General features: G+C 40.2%; 1 protein-coding gene across 8 annotated transcripts in view; it reads left to right on the top strand.

Annotated features, from left to right (window-relative positions):
• The window catches only part of tbl1xr1a (TBL1X/Y related 1a), a 217,871-nt gene extending 204,990 nt beyond the window's left edge, over positions 1–12,881 (top strand). For all 8 annotated transcript variants that reach the window (XM_068042246.1, XM_068042241.1, XM_068042239.1 and 5 more), the window contains 3 exons: positions 126–291; positions 614–715; positions 9,534–12,881. In XM_068042246.1, the coding sequence (XP_067898347.1) occupies positions 126–291; positions 614–715; positions 9,534–9,560 (295 nt within the window). In that variant the 3' untranslated portion in view covers positions 9,561–12,881. The remainder of the gene's footprint in view (positions 1–125; positions 292–613; positions 716–9,533) is intronic.
• The last annotated feature ends 4,745 nt before the right edge of the window (positions 12,882–17,626 follow it).

Here is a 17,626-nt window from a genome sequence, read left to right as displayed (position 1 = left end):
CTTTAATTGGATGGAGTGAGCACCTTACATTGCAAATATTTTTAGACTTCGGATGAAAGATGTTAGTGTTGCTGCTGGTGGGATCTTTGAAGTGTGCACTTAGACTTTGGAATTTTTTTCTGCAGTGCATCATTTGACTCTACTGTACGACTATGGGATGTGGACCGGGGTATCTGTATTCACACTTTGACCAAACACCAGGAACCTGTATACAGTGTAGCATTCAGCCCAGATGGCAGGTACCTAGCTAGTGGCTCCTTCGATAAGTGTGTTCACATCTGGAATACACAGGTAAGTGCTGTCATCTGCTGAAGACAAGTTAAATTCCCTTTGTCTCTCTATCTTACCCTTTGTTTATACCATAGAATCACATTGGAAGGTTTTTTAAAATAGACTAAAGCAAACACAACTGCCCTGTTTGTATTTATCATCACAAAGAAAATGGTAGCGGTGCCTCTCTTCCCTCCCATTCTGTTTTCGTGCAAATGCACAGTTAAATTGCTTTTTACTAACACAGTGCACCACGTGGACCCTTGACAGTCATTGCATTGTGTTTAAATTTTTGATGCTCTGTCTCATCTCTGATAATTGAAGTAAAATGGTTTGTTTACAGACAGGTGCACTTGTCCATAGCTACAGGGGAACAGGAGGAATCTTTGAAGTATGCTGGAATGCAGCTGGGGATAAAGTGGGTGCAAGTGCATCAGATGGTTCAGTAAGTACCACAAGTGATCTACATCTGTGTGTTAGCAGAATTTAGAGACAACTAAATGAGAATATATATATTATAAAACCAATTTAGACCAATTTTAAACACTTCCTGGAGTTGTTTCAAAATCAGAAGTAGGATTACTTTTTCCCTCATTTTTAAGTGCACAGGTTAAAATTAGTTTTTAAACAAATAACCTGTTTATTTATCTGTAATATATTAAACATCTTTGCTTCTGTGTGCACTTCCTCTTTTTCCAATATAAATTCCTGTTTTCAAATTATTATGGAAACTGCCTATGTAAACACACCACACTGTAATTATGCTCTTCTGCCAATGTTATCAGTTTTGTGCCCTCAGCTCCTCAACCTGAACTGCAGAGAAACTGTACTTCCCAAATCAATGTCTGTTTAGTTGGAATATTTATGCAAAAAATAAGGATAGAATGTAACTAAGGGTAGAACTTTAAAAGGGATCACCTTATATCAATTCATCCTGGTCCAATTACTCTGTTCCTTCTAATCCGCTTTCAGCTAAAAGCTACATTTGGTTTTTACTCGTGCTGTACTATAAATCAACTATTATATACTGTATAAAATGAATGAGTAGTCAAAGTCGAGTTCAGTATCATTGTGAATTGTTTGACATTATATACTAAATACGACCGCATAAGAACAGAAAGAGCTTCTTTGGTATCTCCGGCCGTATGATTTATGGGGGGGAGCTGGACAGAGTAGTTAGGGAGAAATTGTTCCCATTGATAGAAAGATCTAGAACCAGAGGACACCGATTTTAGATGATCGGCAAAAGAAGCAATGACGACATGAAGAAAAGCTTTTTTATGAAGCAACTGGTTAGGATCTGGAATGCACTGCCTAAAAATATGGTGGAGGCAGGTTCAATCAAGGTCTTCAAAAGAGAATTGGATAATTACCTGAAGAGAAAAACTGTGCAAGGCTATGGGGTAAAAACGCAGGGGCGTGGGGCTCGGTGAGTTGCTCTTGCAGAGAGCTGGCACAGACATGATTGACCGAATGATTTATACAGCTTACAGCTAGAGAATTTGTTTTTAGTGCAGTGCCTCCAACTACTGACTATTCTTGGAAGTTCATGTTTATATTATTGAAATTGACAAACAAATCTGATATTCATTGATAAAACTTTCTTTCTTGCTATTCCTAGATATATTTTAAGAGTTCAGGAGAGTTTTTTTTTAAAGCTAATCAGTAAAGGAAATAAAATTAGCCGACAATATCAAATGCCAGAAAAGCTTTCAGGTTTGTGTTGGCCTACTTAATTTGATAAGGATTTCAAACAATACATTTGGATAAAGTTGATTTGTTGTGCTGTATTTGAAAAGGCTTTCTAATAATTTGCAAGCCAAGTGTCCAATCTGCAATAAGTTGGAATGAAACTACATAGAACATTGAATCTGAAATATAGTCTCCACTTGTTTGATGCTGAGAAAGATGTAATGCAGTGTTTCATTGTGCTAATAGCATACAGGAATCCAAGCAAATTAAATCTGTATCAAGAAAGGATTAGAGACCCTCATGCACTTAGTCACTAGACCATCAGAGACTCAGCACAGACCAGAAATCAATGCCTTTACCCAATAAATCATCTGGGATCAGTGAACCCACAGATGGAGACGTGTATTTTTTAAAAAAAGGACGACTTGAGCCTTTCTTTGTAGATTGCCTTCGTATTTGGTGAGGTGGTTCATCCAGTGAGATTTTGCACCGCTAGTCTGACAGTTGGATAATTCGATATTGTAGCATTTTATTGTAACATTAAAGCCCTGAATGTACTAAGTATCATTTTTGATCCATTCAGTACAAGACACCTAGTGTAAAGGGGATGGTCCTCTCTTTACCGTCAAGATATCTCTCTTTTAATCTTTGCCTGTGTAATCCGAATGCCCTCTGTGCTTTCATATACGCAGTTTGCCTACAGTTCTGGACTCGAGCTCATTGCTACTATCTTCCAGTTTTGTCTTTGGATCTATCTGACCTGTTCCTTCTCCCAACTCATTTACAACGGAACTTGAAAATTCCCAACTCTCAAGCCTTTGATTTTTCATTTACCAGGATGCTTGTGTAGCTGAATTTGCTGAATTGGTTCCTCGCTTCCAGCCTCTGTCCCCAGCAAAACCTTTATCCTCTCCCATTCTGGTCGTTCTGCCTGGTATAACCCCTGTTTTCACTCCCTCGAGTCCAGGGCTGCATTTGACACATTATTGGTTTAGCTATCCATCATCAGACCTGCCTGGATCACTTCAGCGCAACCGAGCCTCGCTGTCAAAACCACCCACCACCCCAGAATCATCTTGGAGAGTACTTATCCATTGCTTACTTTCTCCAAAAACCCTTGTGTCCTGCCTGCTCCATCACCATCTAAAACAAGTGTGAGGAACTCACGAACCCTCTATCGCTGTTTGAGCCGACACCTTCAGGTACATCTACTACTTTCCTCTTTTTTTCACCAAGTCAAAATTGCCCCCAAACTACATACACCCTTTCCTAGCCCTGAACCTGCATCTATCTCCAGTTTCTCTCCCATCACTCCTCATAGCACCCTTAAACTTGAGTTGTCCATGAGACCCATCTCAAGATCTCTTGACCCCAGTCGCTCTAAAATGCTGAACATCACTACTTCCATTTCTGCCCTCCATGCTAGCTGACAATGTAAATGTTTCCTTCTCCTGAGGTACGCTTTTTCAAAACTCGACTGGACATCCTCAATCCTATGTAAATTTCCGCTCGTACAAAACTCTTCTGCCTGGAGATTATCCTGAACCAAGTCCTACTCACCCTTCACTGCTGTCCTAGGTTACCTACCGTGGCACCTGATCCTCCAACGCTTCAAATTTATAGTACTGGTTATTGTGTTTCAGTGCCTTACTAGTATCAGACCAATCCCTTTGCCCCACCATTGACAGCTACAACTTGAGCCACCTGGGCCCCACGTCTTGGAATTCTTCTTCCAAAGCTCCCATCTTTTAAGGCCCTATTTCAATTAAACTTTTGGTTGCCCATCCTAACATCTATTCGTTTGACTCGGCATTGATTTTCTCCCCCACCCCACTGAAAATAAATATCAGGGCATTTTACACTGAGAAGTCACCACATAAATGCAAGTTGTTAATGCAGTGATAGCAGAAAAGGCATTAACAATAGAGATAAGCTAAATCCACTACTTTGTCCCCTTCTGATCCTCAAACAAAGGTGAGGGGGAAGAAATTGATAATTTTATTTTAAAAGCTTCTGCTGTTTTAAGACTTTTTAAAAAAAGAGCTTTCAGAGAAATATGCACATTTTCTGCTGGGAAAATTGAAATGGACAGATAGTGGTTAGCTCGCCTGCTGAGCTGAAGTTAATTTAATGATCGTTATTAAACAGTTTGCCAGGGTACTTGTTCAACATGAATTTTGCTGCAAGTGTTAACTCATTCAGTGCCACTGTTGAGAAGCACAAGCTTAATTGGAGCTTAAATCACCCAGCCCTGACTGCTGCACTGGCACGTAAATCAGTTGAGTAGCTCTGGGCTCAAATACACTTTAATTAGATGAGTAGCAAACTGTACAGATTCCTAATGGCTACTCAGCTTTAAATTTCATTCTGCATGGGAAATTAAAAACTCAGGGTTAGATACTTCAATCTTTATGTGCAAAAAGGCCAGAACTGAACAAAATATTAATATAAATGTGTTTTGATATAAACTACCCAAGCACATGGTACACACAGTGGCAAATTTTACAGACCCCTGACGGGTGGGTGTGGAAAATGTCTCCGGGAGAGGCCCACCACGGGCCTTGACGCCAGGAAGGCCTGGCTCCAAATTGCTACCGCCAGTGAGGCCTCGTGGTGGCCCCTGCCACTCAGGGACAGGATCAAAATTTAAATATGTTAATATATTAAAAATACTGAATTAATTACTTAGCCATCCGGAGATTCGATGTGGGACACTGGTGGGGAGGGGTGGGGTGCAGGTAAATATTTCAGTGCAGGTGGGGTGGGGAGAGGGGGGAGCGGGGTCAAATGTAACTGGTCTAGGGGGTGGTGGGAAGGGGTAAATGTTAAAGTTTTTGACCTTTGCTGGGAGGAGGTCAGGAGCACAAGTTAAGTTTTTTTTTGGGGGGGTGGGGAAGAGGAAAAGTAATAAATCTGATGGCTGTGGGGCCGGGGGCAGTCGTGGGAGAGGGTCAGATGACTTTATTTGATTTTTCAAAGTCTTTTTTCTTTAAAAGTATAAATTGTAATGGAGGGCTAAAAGCCCTTTAAAATGGTGTCGGCACCTATACAGTGGCACCTGACACCGTTGCCGGGGACGGAATTCCTGCCCCCTCCATATCATTGGGGGGAGGGTCTGCCCGGGCCATGTAAATAAGCTGCTGCGTTTAATATCGTGGCGGTTCCACAGAGTAAAGCCCATGTGTGCGGGCTGCCATTTTTTTTTTATGGCTGCCGCCAAAATTCATCTCTCAGTTTCACAACTTGGAATTCTAGCTTGCTTTTTCTGATTGCATTGAAAACTCAGATATTGTTTGCTCATAGAAAAGTAAATACTTGAATTCCAATGCCATGATCTTTAAACCAATCTTCCAAAATCCAGAACTGGCTGTGTCATTGGGCCAAGTGTACAATTTTGTTGCTCTGTCAAATTTTCTAGAGTTCTGCGATGGCCAGAATTGGATTAATGCCCTTTCACATTATTTAACCAAGTGGCTGCTTAACCAGTAGGGAGTAAGAATTACTATAGCTGAGTCTTGGTTGGCCAGATTTTTTTCTTTGCTGATAAGGTGAAAATCCTATTGAAGAACATTGAAGTAATTATCACTTTGATCTTTTTTTGCCATGAAAATAACATCCTGCAAGATTAATACTTCACCATGAGCTGACACTGAACCACTCCTGCTAGCTCTTGCCCTGCTTGAGATGCTGCTCCACTGCTACTGAATGATCTGTATTCTGTTGCTTTCTGCTTGCTTCCCGCTTGCTTCCCATGGTCATTGACTGCACTGCTGTGCCCTGCTTTTAGAGATCCTCCAACACCAAGTACAGGATTGGACTGGTTCCTCAGGCTTCTTGATACATTACTTGGACCTGATCTCTTGGTTTTACCATCAGCCTCCACAACTTCACCATCTTAGCAATTCTTTGTCTCTTTATTTCACTCCCATTGTTTCTCACTGCTTTGCTGGTCCACTGGATTTGCTGGTATGTACTCTTGGCACCGAGAGCCACTATGCATCTCCACTGAATTCCAGGGTCAACCTCTACAGGCTCTTGGTCAACTCTTCACTGCTCTTCGGTTTCCTCAATCAACTGGACAACCTCCACCAGTGCCCAGCCACTGCTCTCCACCAATAGCTCCTTGATCTATGACCCGATACTGTTGATACCAAACTTGGTTGATGGTTATTCTAAGTTAACTCCACTCTGTCTATAAGTGGACTTCTTCCCATCACAGCCTCCTGGTCCTTGGACTTCAACTTTGGATTGTTCCATATTGTTTCCTTTCTACCCACAGTTTACGATTGATCCATGTCTTGCCATGCCATTTTAACCTGAAATAGCTGATGCAAGCCCATTATCTCTATCTCCCTTCTTTATTTTGGCCTCTTCTCTCTTCCTATTATTCTATTTCACCCCTCTCAGTTACTTTACTACTTTTGGGTCCTACCCCAACCCATCAATGTTCCTCAGCTTGCCTACTCTTCTGCTGCCATGCAGATTTGAATATCCCATGAACAAGCCCCTGGCTACCCTCTGAGTGCCTCTCATCACTCTCTGAAGGATGCTTTGTTGCACCAGAGTCTTGTCTCCTTAAGAGAAATAGCAATTGCCCCATCCTGCTCTCTTGCTGATTTTCCTGTCCAACATGCTCACTGGAGGCTAGCTTCACCAACCTGTTTCTAATCCCACTCGCATCAATCACCACACCCACCCATAGCAGCACACTCAAACTGTATAATGAGAACAGAAAGTGCCAGAAATATTCAGCAGGTCTGGCAGCATCTGTATAGAGACATTTCAGGTCTGTTAACACTTTCTCTCTACACAGATGCTGCCAAACCTGCTGAGTATTTCCGACTCTTCCTATTCTTCTTTCAGAGTTTCAGCATCCAGTGTATTTTGCTCTCTCTCAAACTGTGTAGTGCCCTCGGCTTTGCATTTGCAATAATAGCTCTGAAGCTGTTGACTTGCTCAACCACTCCCTTGTCTCAACTTATAATTCCTTGCACCTTCACTGTCTCCCATCCTGGTCATTCCCCCAGTATGGCCCCCATCCTTGCACCCCTGTATGATGTTGATTCATTATTGCACCCCCTCTCCTCTTCACTCATATGCTGCCCCTTGGGAACATCATCCAAAGTCATGTGGGTTGACTTCCACATCTCTTCCCTTCTTGGTCCTTTCATTGCCTCTGTTTTTTCAGACTGCTTGTCCAACATCTTAGATGTGACATAATATCTTGCAGCTAAACAAAGAGAATCAAAGCAACCATCATTGGCTCCAACATAAGTTCCATTAGCTTGCCACCAACTCTATTCCAGCTGAACCAGACTGCTTTTTAAAAATTCTTTTGTGGGTTGTGAGCGTTGCTGGCAAGGCCAGCATTTGTTGCCCATCCCTAATTGCCCTTGAGAAGGAGATGGTGAGCCACCACCTTGAGTCGCTGCAGTCCATCTGCTGTAGGTACACCCACAGTGCTGTTAGGAAGGACATTCCAGTTTTTTGACCCAATGACAGGGAAGGAACGGTGATATACCTCCAAGTCAGGATGGTGTGTGACTTGGAGGAGAACTTGCAGGTGGTGGTGTTCCCATGCATCTGCTGCCCTTGTCCTTCTAAGTTGTAGAGGTCATGGGTTTGGAAAGTGCTGTCGAAATAGGCTTGGCGAGTGGCTGCAGTGCATCTTGGAGATAGTACGCACTGCTGCCACTGTATGCTGGTGGTAGAGGGACTGAATGTTGAAGGTGGTGGATGGGGTGCCAGTCAAACGGGCTGCTTTGTCCTGGATGTTGTCAAGCTTCTTGAGTGTTGTTGGAGCTACACCCATCCAGATAAGTGGAGAGTATTCCATTGCACTCCTGACTTGTGTCTTGTAGATGTTGTGTAGGCTCTGGGGAGTCAGGAGGTGAGTTACTCGCCGCAGAATTCCCAGTCTCTGACCTGCTCTTGTAGCCACACTATTTATGTGGCTGGTCCAGTTAAGTTTCTGGTCAATGGTAACCCCCAGGATGTTGATGGTGAGGGATTGAGTGATGATAATGCTGTTAAATGTCAAGGGGAGATGGTTAGATTCTCTCATGTTGGAGATGGTCATTGCCTGACATTTGTGTGGCACGAATGTTAATTGCCATTTATCAGCCCAAGCCTGAAAGTTGTCCAGGTATTGCTGCATATGGACACGCACTGCTTCAGTATCTGAGGAGTTGCAAATGATACTGAACACTGGGCAATCATCAGTGAACATCCCCACTCTGACCTTTTGATGGAGAGAAGGTCATTGATGAAGCAGCTGAAGATGGGCCTAGGACACTATCCTAGGAACTCCTGCAGTGATGTCCAGGGGCTGAAATGATTGGCCTCCAACAACCACAACTGTCTTTCTTTGTACTAGGTATGACTCCAACCAGTGGAGAATTTTCCCCCTGATTCCCATTGACTTCAGATTTGCTAGGGCTCCTTGATGCCACACTTGGTCAAATGCTGCCTTGATGTCAAGGGCAGTCACCCTCACCTCACCTCATGAATTCAGCTCTTTTGTCCATGTTTGGAGCAAGGTTGTAGTGAGGTCAGGAGCCGAGTAGCCCTGACGGAACCCAAACTGAGCATCGGTGAGCAGGTTATTGAATTTGTGTCCCCCAAGCATTAGCCTGGCCTATAGATTACTAGCTCAGTAACATTACCACGACACCACCGTCCCGTCACACACTTGATGTCCTAAGTTTCCAACTTCAAATCCTCTCTGTCATAATTACCACTTACTTCCATCTCCATAGCTTCACTTTCCTGTCCCTGGTTTAGCCTTTCTGCCACTGAAACCCTCATTCAGACTTCATTACTCCAGCTCTCCTGACCAGCCTCCCATCCTCTAACCTCTTAACTTCATCACATTCAAAATGTTGCTCCCCTTATCCTATTTGACACCAAGTTACACTTAGCCATCACACCTATCCTCGCTGACACCTATCCTACATTGGCACTCAATTCCCCAGCACCTCAAATTTAATATCTTAACCTTGTGTTTAAATTCCTCCATGGCTCACCAATTCTGAGATCCCATTGTCTGGATTTGCTTCCTAAACTTCACCCTGAAGTACCAAAATCAAGTACTCATGACCAGGTGCCACAAAAAATTCCCTAACAATGTGCTTTAACTCTCCACCATAATTTCTAATTAACAGTCATACTTTAGATCTTTCTGTTTGGGATTCTAGTGTGTAGACAGTTTTGTGCTTTGGGCCCATTCCCACAAATGGGTTGAAATTGCATAACCCCAGTTCATATCAGTCTGCTGCACCTGACAGAGACGAGACTGTCACCCCATCAGCATGGGCTGGATTTGAACTCTGTTCCTTGTGTGTTGGCCTATTGCTTCAATCAGTTCCAATTTTAATGGTGGAAAAAAAAGTTTCACCTATAAGTTATTTAGCTTTATAATGGCATATTTGCGTAATTATATTTAAAATGTGTTTGGTGGGTCTGTGTACAAATTCAAATCTCATTCATAGGGGCACATGTGGCTAATACAGAATGTGTAGTGATTTAATGAAACTGCAGAGTGAATTTACATTATACATTTTCTCTTAAAGGTTTGTGTGTTAGATCTGCGGAAATAGCACTGCTAGCTGGAAGCCATGGACCGACAATGAATGTGTACATAGCCAAAATGACTGTCCCTGCCCCATGCACTGCTACAGTCTCACTTGAACCATGGCCAGTCCACTACAGCCAAAACAAGACAGAATGCAAAACTCAGGACAACTGAGCCCTGATGTGAAGAGTACCCTGACTGCTTAATGCTGGAAGCTCCACCTGCAAAGAAAAGTCAACCTTTCTTGAAGATTTAAAACAACTTGAAAAAGACTTGACATGAGACCATAGGTGTACCAAATTGGGAAGATAATATGAGAGGACAAAAATATCTTTTTTTTTTGGTCCAGAGTCTATGTAGAATGAGTTATCTTGTCAGCAGTTCAGCAGATCTGTGTGCAGACATATCAGCTTCTTTAAATCAGCAGCAAATAGTTCCCTTGTTTTAAACATTGTTTTATCACTTTAGTTTACAGTTGCATGATGTAGGAGAGTGACTGTATCTTGTTTATCTTGTTTTTTTTTCCTGACACTTAACACACAATTAGAAAAAAAACTTTTTTATGGATACAATAAGCAAAATAACAGTGTATTTGGTATGTTTTTGGTACATTTTGTGGCTCACAAACTCATACGTGGGGAAGCATAAAACCGCTCCAAAATTCAACATAAAATTAGTTTCATTGTACATCAGTCATAGGTAACAAGCTGTGGTTTACAGGTGATGTGGCTAAAATGTAGTAGTTTCTTAATGGGGACATGATTCTGCCGATTTATGAGAATTAAACAAATGGGCACAAAGAAAGAGAATCGATGCAGGGATGCATCCCATTGCTTTAAGACCATAGTTTGCATATGGTTGGATTGTGCACTATTGATAGAGCAGCTTATAGAATTTTGTAAGATAACTTCTCTGGACAGAGGATTATTGCTGTTACTCTACTTATTCTTTGGTAGAACTACAGGCATAAATTTCACTGCAAGATTCCAGTATTAAGGACTGATGTCTCATGAGCAATGTTTTTAAAAAATCTATCCAGTGCAATGAGATAAACCTCCCTGACCCCTTCCCCCACCTCTGCCATTGGCAGAAATCATGCAGGCATATGTTTTATGTTAATGCTAAGGTAAGGGTTGACTTTGCTTTAATTTTCTTTCCTTGGTGCTCATGTATTACACATGGGTTCATCTTGGCTCAGCCCTCTAAAGTACTTGCACTTGCTGTGTTCAGTAAAGTACAGGTAGTATAATTGCAATAGCTTTTTTTTAGAATAAAAGTATATTATTCTATAAAGTATAGCATATCTGAGCTTTTAAACCTCAGGGGACCCTTCTTCAGATGATGAAGTGGTTAAACAATTATTTCTGCTACAAGACACTCAATTACTTTTTCACACGAAGAAAAGACGTTTGAGGTTTCAAATCCTTGGATTTAATGCATTGTAAAATGTTAGTCTAACAAAGGTATTCTTCTATTTCCCATATCCCATGCAGCAACAGATTAATTAAATGAGATTACTGTTGCAAGGCTTCATACCACCACTTCAAACTTGATTTTGTTTTCCAACTCATTAAAGATGCAAGGCCAGTTGCTTTTTTGTTTAAATAGAAATATAAGTAAGAGGATTTTCTGCACAAATGTTGGGTTTTGTTTGTCCTTGGAGTAAAGTCTGTTGATAATCACATTTGGAATTGATCATAGGTAACATGGTGTAATCAAATAGCTGCTATATATGCAGATATTCTACAGTGTCTGCACCACTGAAGTTGACCAACAAGTTCAGAATGGCTCCTAGACATTTATTACATGCTATTTGTCAAATGTAGATAAATGATTAGGCAGCTGTATCACACTTGTAAGAGAAAACCCATTGGTTATATTATTTACTGGCCTTTTGTTAAGTTGTTTCATATTAAGGTGACGAATGAGACTGGTTTTTATCATTCTCTCAAGCTCTGCCCTTTGCAAGTTTGATGTGAAGTCCAAGTTAAATTAAAAATCCTTGCATTCCCCTCCCTCTATTAAAAATGATGCATACAGCATCTGCAACTGTGTATTTATCTAAAGAAGTAATGTTTGGGTGAGCCCTAGCCAGTTTTTAATTGAGCAGTTAAAACCTTTCATTTAAATGTTTTAAAAAGTATAAACCAATGGCATAACATTTGAGAGCTGATAAGTACAGTGGTAAATAGACCAGGAGCATTTTTTTTTTAATGAGAACAAGATATAAGAAGCTATCTAGTTGCTGTTTTCTGACACAGCTGAGGGTAGAGGTGTTAGGACAGTTCTGAATTCTCAATTACCTAACTCCACATTTTGGATTGGAAAATTACAAAAGGTTGGCAGTTACTTCCACTGGACTTAGTCAGATGTGACCATACAAAAATGGGGTAGTAGTGGAACCTCTCACCTGAAAATGGGGATTTATCTGAGTTGGTGTTTACATCTGTCAGGTGTTGTCATGGATGGAAGCATTTTCTTTTCAAGCATAGATTTGTTCTTAACATTTGTTATAAGGGCATCCAACTTCAATGATTTGAGGCTCCTATTCACATCTGCTAGGACTTTGGAAGACTCAAAACATCAAAATCATTATAATGGCAAATTACACATACAACATTGTTTGAACTACCTAAAGCTAGTAGTTATTACACATAAAACACTTACTATTGGAAATTGTTATGCATTTGCTATGGATTAAAAACTGCTCCCCTTCCTCAAACCAATTTCGATTGAATACACTGATAAAACTGCTCATTTATTCCATTGCAAGTGCTGTTTTAGGAAGGGCTGCAAATGAAACTAGATAGTTGAAGCAAGTGAAGTGTTTAGGTTGGTGAAGACAGCATTAGGTGCATTCAGTGCTTGAGAGTGACGAGCATAAAAGGTGATGATTTCAGGGGATAGCGCTACAACTCTAGCACTGGATTTACATGTCTGCATCATTTCTACAGTTCTCACAAATTAAGATTTTAAAAATTGTGAACCTGTAAACCAGGCCATGAAAGTTTTTTTCTACTCTTTGAACTCTTTATTGTTCTGTTTTTATTTGTACCTGTTAAAAAGACTGATTTTTGATGTACCATACTGTCCTGGACCATGTAAATATCACCTGATAATGTATTTAGGTTCCACATTACATTGATGATTTTCCCTTCTCCCCCCCCACCCCACCCCACCCCACCCCCCACCCTCCCCAGCCCCTCACCCTCCACCACCTCACCCTACAAGTATCACCACCAAGGCACATCTTCTGTTGCAGCTTCCCTTTGCATCGTATTGATCTGACAACCATAATTTGCATCAGATCTGAAAGAGGTCCAGAATAAAATATATTTTGATATTACATTATTGTTGTCTTTTTGAGCTTTGTATATTTGGCTTTTGGTTAGTAATATTAAAATCAACTCTTGCATGTTAAAAGATAGTGATGGTAAAATAATTTAACTGTGAACATTACTCCTTCACCCTTTAAGGAATACTCACATAGAAGAACATGATTGACAATTCTGATTTGACGCTAGAAACTATTCATTTTTCTTTTTAATATGGAGATCCTTGAAATAACTACCTCCCAGTTTGGCTCCTTTGTGATGTAATCAAAAGGGAACTTTTCTATGTGGCTACCTAGAAACCAGTGGGGTCACTGCTTTGGAGCTGTCTGACCCTGGGAAACCATGTTACCAGCCAGGAATGTGGGAGTACTTTGAGGTACAGGTAAAGATCATGAGTAATTAGAGATTGGAACTCAAATTAACAACCAATTACTTATAGCACAGGAAGAACATGAAGTATGAGGCTGTAATAAGTATTGTGTAAAGTGATGCACCTCTTTACCTGTAAAAATACTTTTGAGAGTTTCTGTGTCACTCCAGACATCAGAGCTTGTGTGTTGACAGTTGAGGCAGTCTATTTTGGTGGTGGTGGGGTGGGGTGGGGGATCAAAGAAAGAGGGACAGTCATTTCCTGATAGTTTCTCTGAGCTCAAGGTAACCTGATCTCTTCCCAAATTGAGGAATCAAGCAATTGCCAATCTAGAGTAACTTCAAACAATAATCAGCCTCTGGACTGATTTAAAGTGTATTCCCACCGGCAGTGCCTGAGCATTGTTTTTCAAAGGGCAGGCTATGACTAGCTGATTATTTACAATAACATGCTAGTGTTCCAGCTCCCAGATGAGTAATGATCAACAACTAGGGAATATTGATTAGTATTGTAGTATGCTTCAATATTAAAGTACTATCCATTAATTTTAAGCTCTTTCTGTGGTTTTTAATTTTTTCTTTCTCAGTTTTCCCTACCCTCCCCTGAAGGTAGTGATGATTCCACAGGCTTCAGACACCCTCTGGAATCTTGTCAAGTGACCGTTCTTCATGTATAAGGCTAGATTGGGAGTATTCCAGGCTATTTATTTGACCATAGCCAAATTCTACCCTCTCCTTATATGACCTCCACAAATGTATGTTTGTAGTAGGGATACTAGCCATTTCTTCCCATCCTTAGTCCAGAAGTTAACAAAGGCAATTATAGTGCCCCAGCTGCTGCCCTAGTTAAAAAAAACAACAAACTCATCATATACCAGGGATCAAACCAGTAACGTTCTTGGTCTATATGGCTCAGGTTCATACTAGGCAATGCAATTACCAACTGAGCTATCAGGGACTCTGCATTTATTGAACATTTCACCAGCTATTATACATAGTACAACTATTATTACTTACGCACTTAGTGGCAGATTTTGGAAACATGGCATCAACATGCGCTAACTCTGAAGTTAATTTAACTAGCATAATGTTAGAATGTGCTTTTTTCAGATTTTGAAGGCCAGCTTAAGCCGGGAAAATGTCACCTGGAGGATATCTGATATTTGAAACCATATGCATATTGAGGAACTTGCATTCTTTTGATTTAGATTCTGAAAATTTCATGGTACCTTCATTCTTATGCAAGTGCAGAAAGCATGTGTTGTTAAAAAATGTTGCTGCGTTGCTATATGGCCTTCTCCACAATTGGAAAAGCATCTGTCGTGCTCTGAAAACAACAGGATTTTCTGTAAGGTGACTATGATATAAAAATGAAGCGTTCTGTCTCTTGCTACAAAGTTAATGTTGCTATAATTAGCATTGTGTTTTCTTGCTACTCATTAGTCAAAACTACCGCACACAAGTTGCTTTTTCAAAGCAATTTGTCCTTAGCTGTACATAACTTATGTAAATTATTATTTTCTCTTTATCTTTTAGTTACGGGGAATGATTCATGTTTTCAGTAACCAAAGCTTTACTGCCTGGCACCTCTGAGCACTCATGGTAAAACCCTAATGACGATCAATCCTGCTTTATAGGGAGCCCAAGGTTACATCATAATGTTGCCTTACTGACATTGCAGTACAATCTGCCCTAACCCAAATAATTACTTGCTTTAATTGAGATTTTAGACTAAGTGTCGTAATTGTTGCAGCTTGTTCAACATGTGCAGTATGCAGGATTACTGCTAGTGGTAAAATACCACATTGAACATTACTGTACTTAGACAAATTCATAGTCATAGAGAGATACAGCACTGAAACAGGCCCTTCGGCCCACCGAGTCTGTGCCGACCAACAACCACCCATTTATACTAATCCTACATTAATCCCATATTCCCTACCACACCCCCACCATTCTACCACCTACCTACACTAGGGGCAATTTACAATGGCCAATTTACCTATCAACCTACAAGTCTTTGGCTGTGGGAGGAAACTGGAGCACGGTCACAGGGAGAACTTGTAAACTCCGCACAGGCAGTACCCAGAACCGAACCTGGGTCGCTGGAGCTGTGAGGCTGCAGTGCTAAACACTGCCACCCAGGCAAGCTTTGGAAAATTGTACATATAATTCTATATGTGGTCTCAACATTGAGTTCTAAAGTGTTAAAATAACTTGTGCCCACTTGTTCTCGAGATACATCCCAGCAGTTTTTGACCTTATTGACAATAGTGTGAGTGACTGAATTACTTTACTGTAAGATCAATAATCACAAAGTGTTTGCTTTCTACTTTTTCACACTATTTCCTCAGTACTTTTTAACTTATCAATCTTTTAGAACTTTACTAGAAGTATTCTTTCTATATATATTCTATTTAAGAATAATGTTAAAAGCAGAGAATTCCATAATAGCCCCCTGAATAATATTGGTTGCTGACTGCCCTCCTCTCTTCCCCAAAATGTGCACCAGAATCTTATCAATTTATCACATTGGTCAGTTTTTAGCTATCTTGTTATTAATTTCATGAGCCATGGTCTTCCTTTTTGTCTTATGTCTTCTGAAGATCCAATTTTTTGAATCATTTTATTATCCCCTTAATCCAGAAAATTTGTAAGACATGATTGATATTACTCTAAAAACAATGTTAACCTCCTACACATGTTAAGCATGCTCCAAAACAGCAGCTTTTTTCACTGGTCTTTGAACTTAATTCTTGATTATTGGAATTCCTTGAACCATCCTTCAGTTGTGTACATCTCCTGTATTTAGGAAGCTTAGGAAGACCCACTGATCCTTTAAAATTCCTTGAGGATTCCTGTGGTCCCAGAAGACCTTTAATGCTTTCCTCATATCGAATGACATTTCAACCAAATTTATGCCCGAAAGGATTCATCTGCATACATATCTAAAATAATTTTATCCTCTTGTTCCTTCTTACCTCTAATGGTTCATCAGCTTCTTCACTGTAACTTATTCACCGTAACTCCTCGTCATGAACTGTTTTGAGATTTACTGTATGGTCTACATCTAAAAGCATTGGATGTCTCATGTTGGCTCACCTGCAACATTGTGCGTAAATTGGTCTAGATTGTTAATGTTTACACCACCACAGGTCTCCTCTAAGTCTTCTCTTTTCTGAAGAAAAATGCCTCAACCTGTTCCACCTTTCCTGATAGCTGTGATCTCTCAGCTCTAGTACCATCCTTGTAAATCTTTTTTGCACTTTCTCCAATGCTTTTATATCCATATTACAGTATGGAGAGTAGAACTGTGCATAGTACTCTTATGTGCAGCGTGACTGGGCTATTACACATGTTAAACATAACTTCATTTCTTTTGAATTCTGTACCCCTAGAAATAAATCCCACTGCTTAGCATTTTTAATTGCTTTGCTGACCTGTAGTGCTGATTTTCAATGATTTGTTTACTTGTATTCCTTGATCTCTTTGCTGTTCTACCCCACTCAGTTTCTTATTCTGTAAGGTGTAGGTGATGTTTGTTTTTCCTACAAAAGTGCATCGCTCCACATTTCTGCTAAAGTTAATTTGCCACTTAATTGCCCAGTCTCCAAATTTTCTAATATCTTGTATTATGTTGCATTGTTAAAATGTGTCACAGTAAGTCAGCATCAGCTAGCTTCATTTCTTAGTTCACGAGCTGTTTTATAATCATGCTGTGATGTATGCTATGAAAATTGCTGTTTTGAATGGAACTGCAATTAATACTAGAGTTTAAAAAAAAGCGCAAATGTCTTCATTAACAGTAAAATGATATGCAAGATGTGGACTACACATTGTTCCAATTGACTGTAATGATAGTGTTCTGAAAATTGTTGAAGTCTGGCTAGTCTGTCTTGAAAACTGGAAATATATGTTATATATATATCAGGGTAGATAGAAGCAGGCTGTTTTCAATAGTTGATGGGTCAAAAATGAAAGGCTATAGATAACAGATAAAATGTCAAAAATTAACAGGGGGAATGAAACTTTTTTACACAGAATTATGAGGGACTGGAATTCACTTAGTGGACAAGGCAGAAACTATCAGCATTACTGTAAGTTGATATTAAATTCAATGTCTGAACTTGACAAAGTCAGCTTTATTAGTTTATGGTTAAACTGTTTATAGAGCAAGCAAGTCAACATATTTAGATACCAAGCCTGTTGAATATATTAAACATTTCATGAGCTTATTACTGATAATCATTCTTAAAGGTACAAGAATGAGTGCCTTATACATCCTTGTCCTTTTGAGTTCGTGTAGTAGACTTGGTTGCATTGCTGCCTTCTGAGATGTAGTTGGTGAACCTTCATCCATAGGTGTGGTATCTGGTCTCCCTCTTGG

The sequence above is a fragment of the Heterodontus francisci genome, chromosome 11 (assembly GCF_036365525.1).
Source record: "Heterodontus francisci isolate sHetFra1 chromosome 11, sHetFra1.hap1, whole genome shotgun sequence".
Taxonomy (NCBI): Eukaryota; Metazoa; Chordata; class Chondrichthyes; order Heterodontiformes; family Heterodontidae; genus Heterodontus; species Heterodontus francisci.
This window is presented reverse-complemented; position numbering and strand designations above follow the sequence as displayed.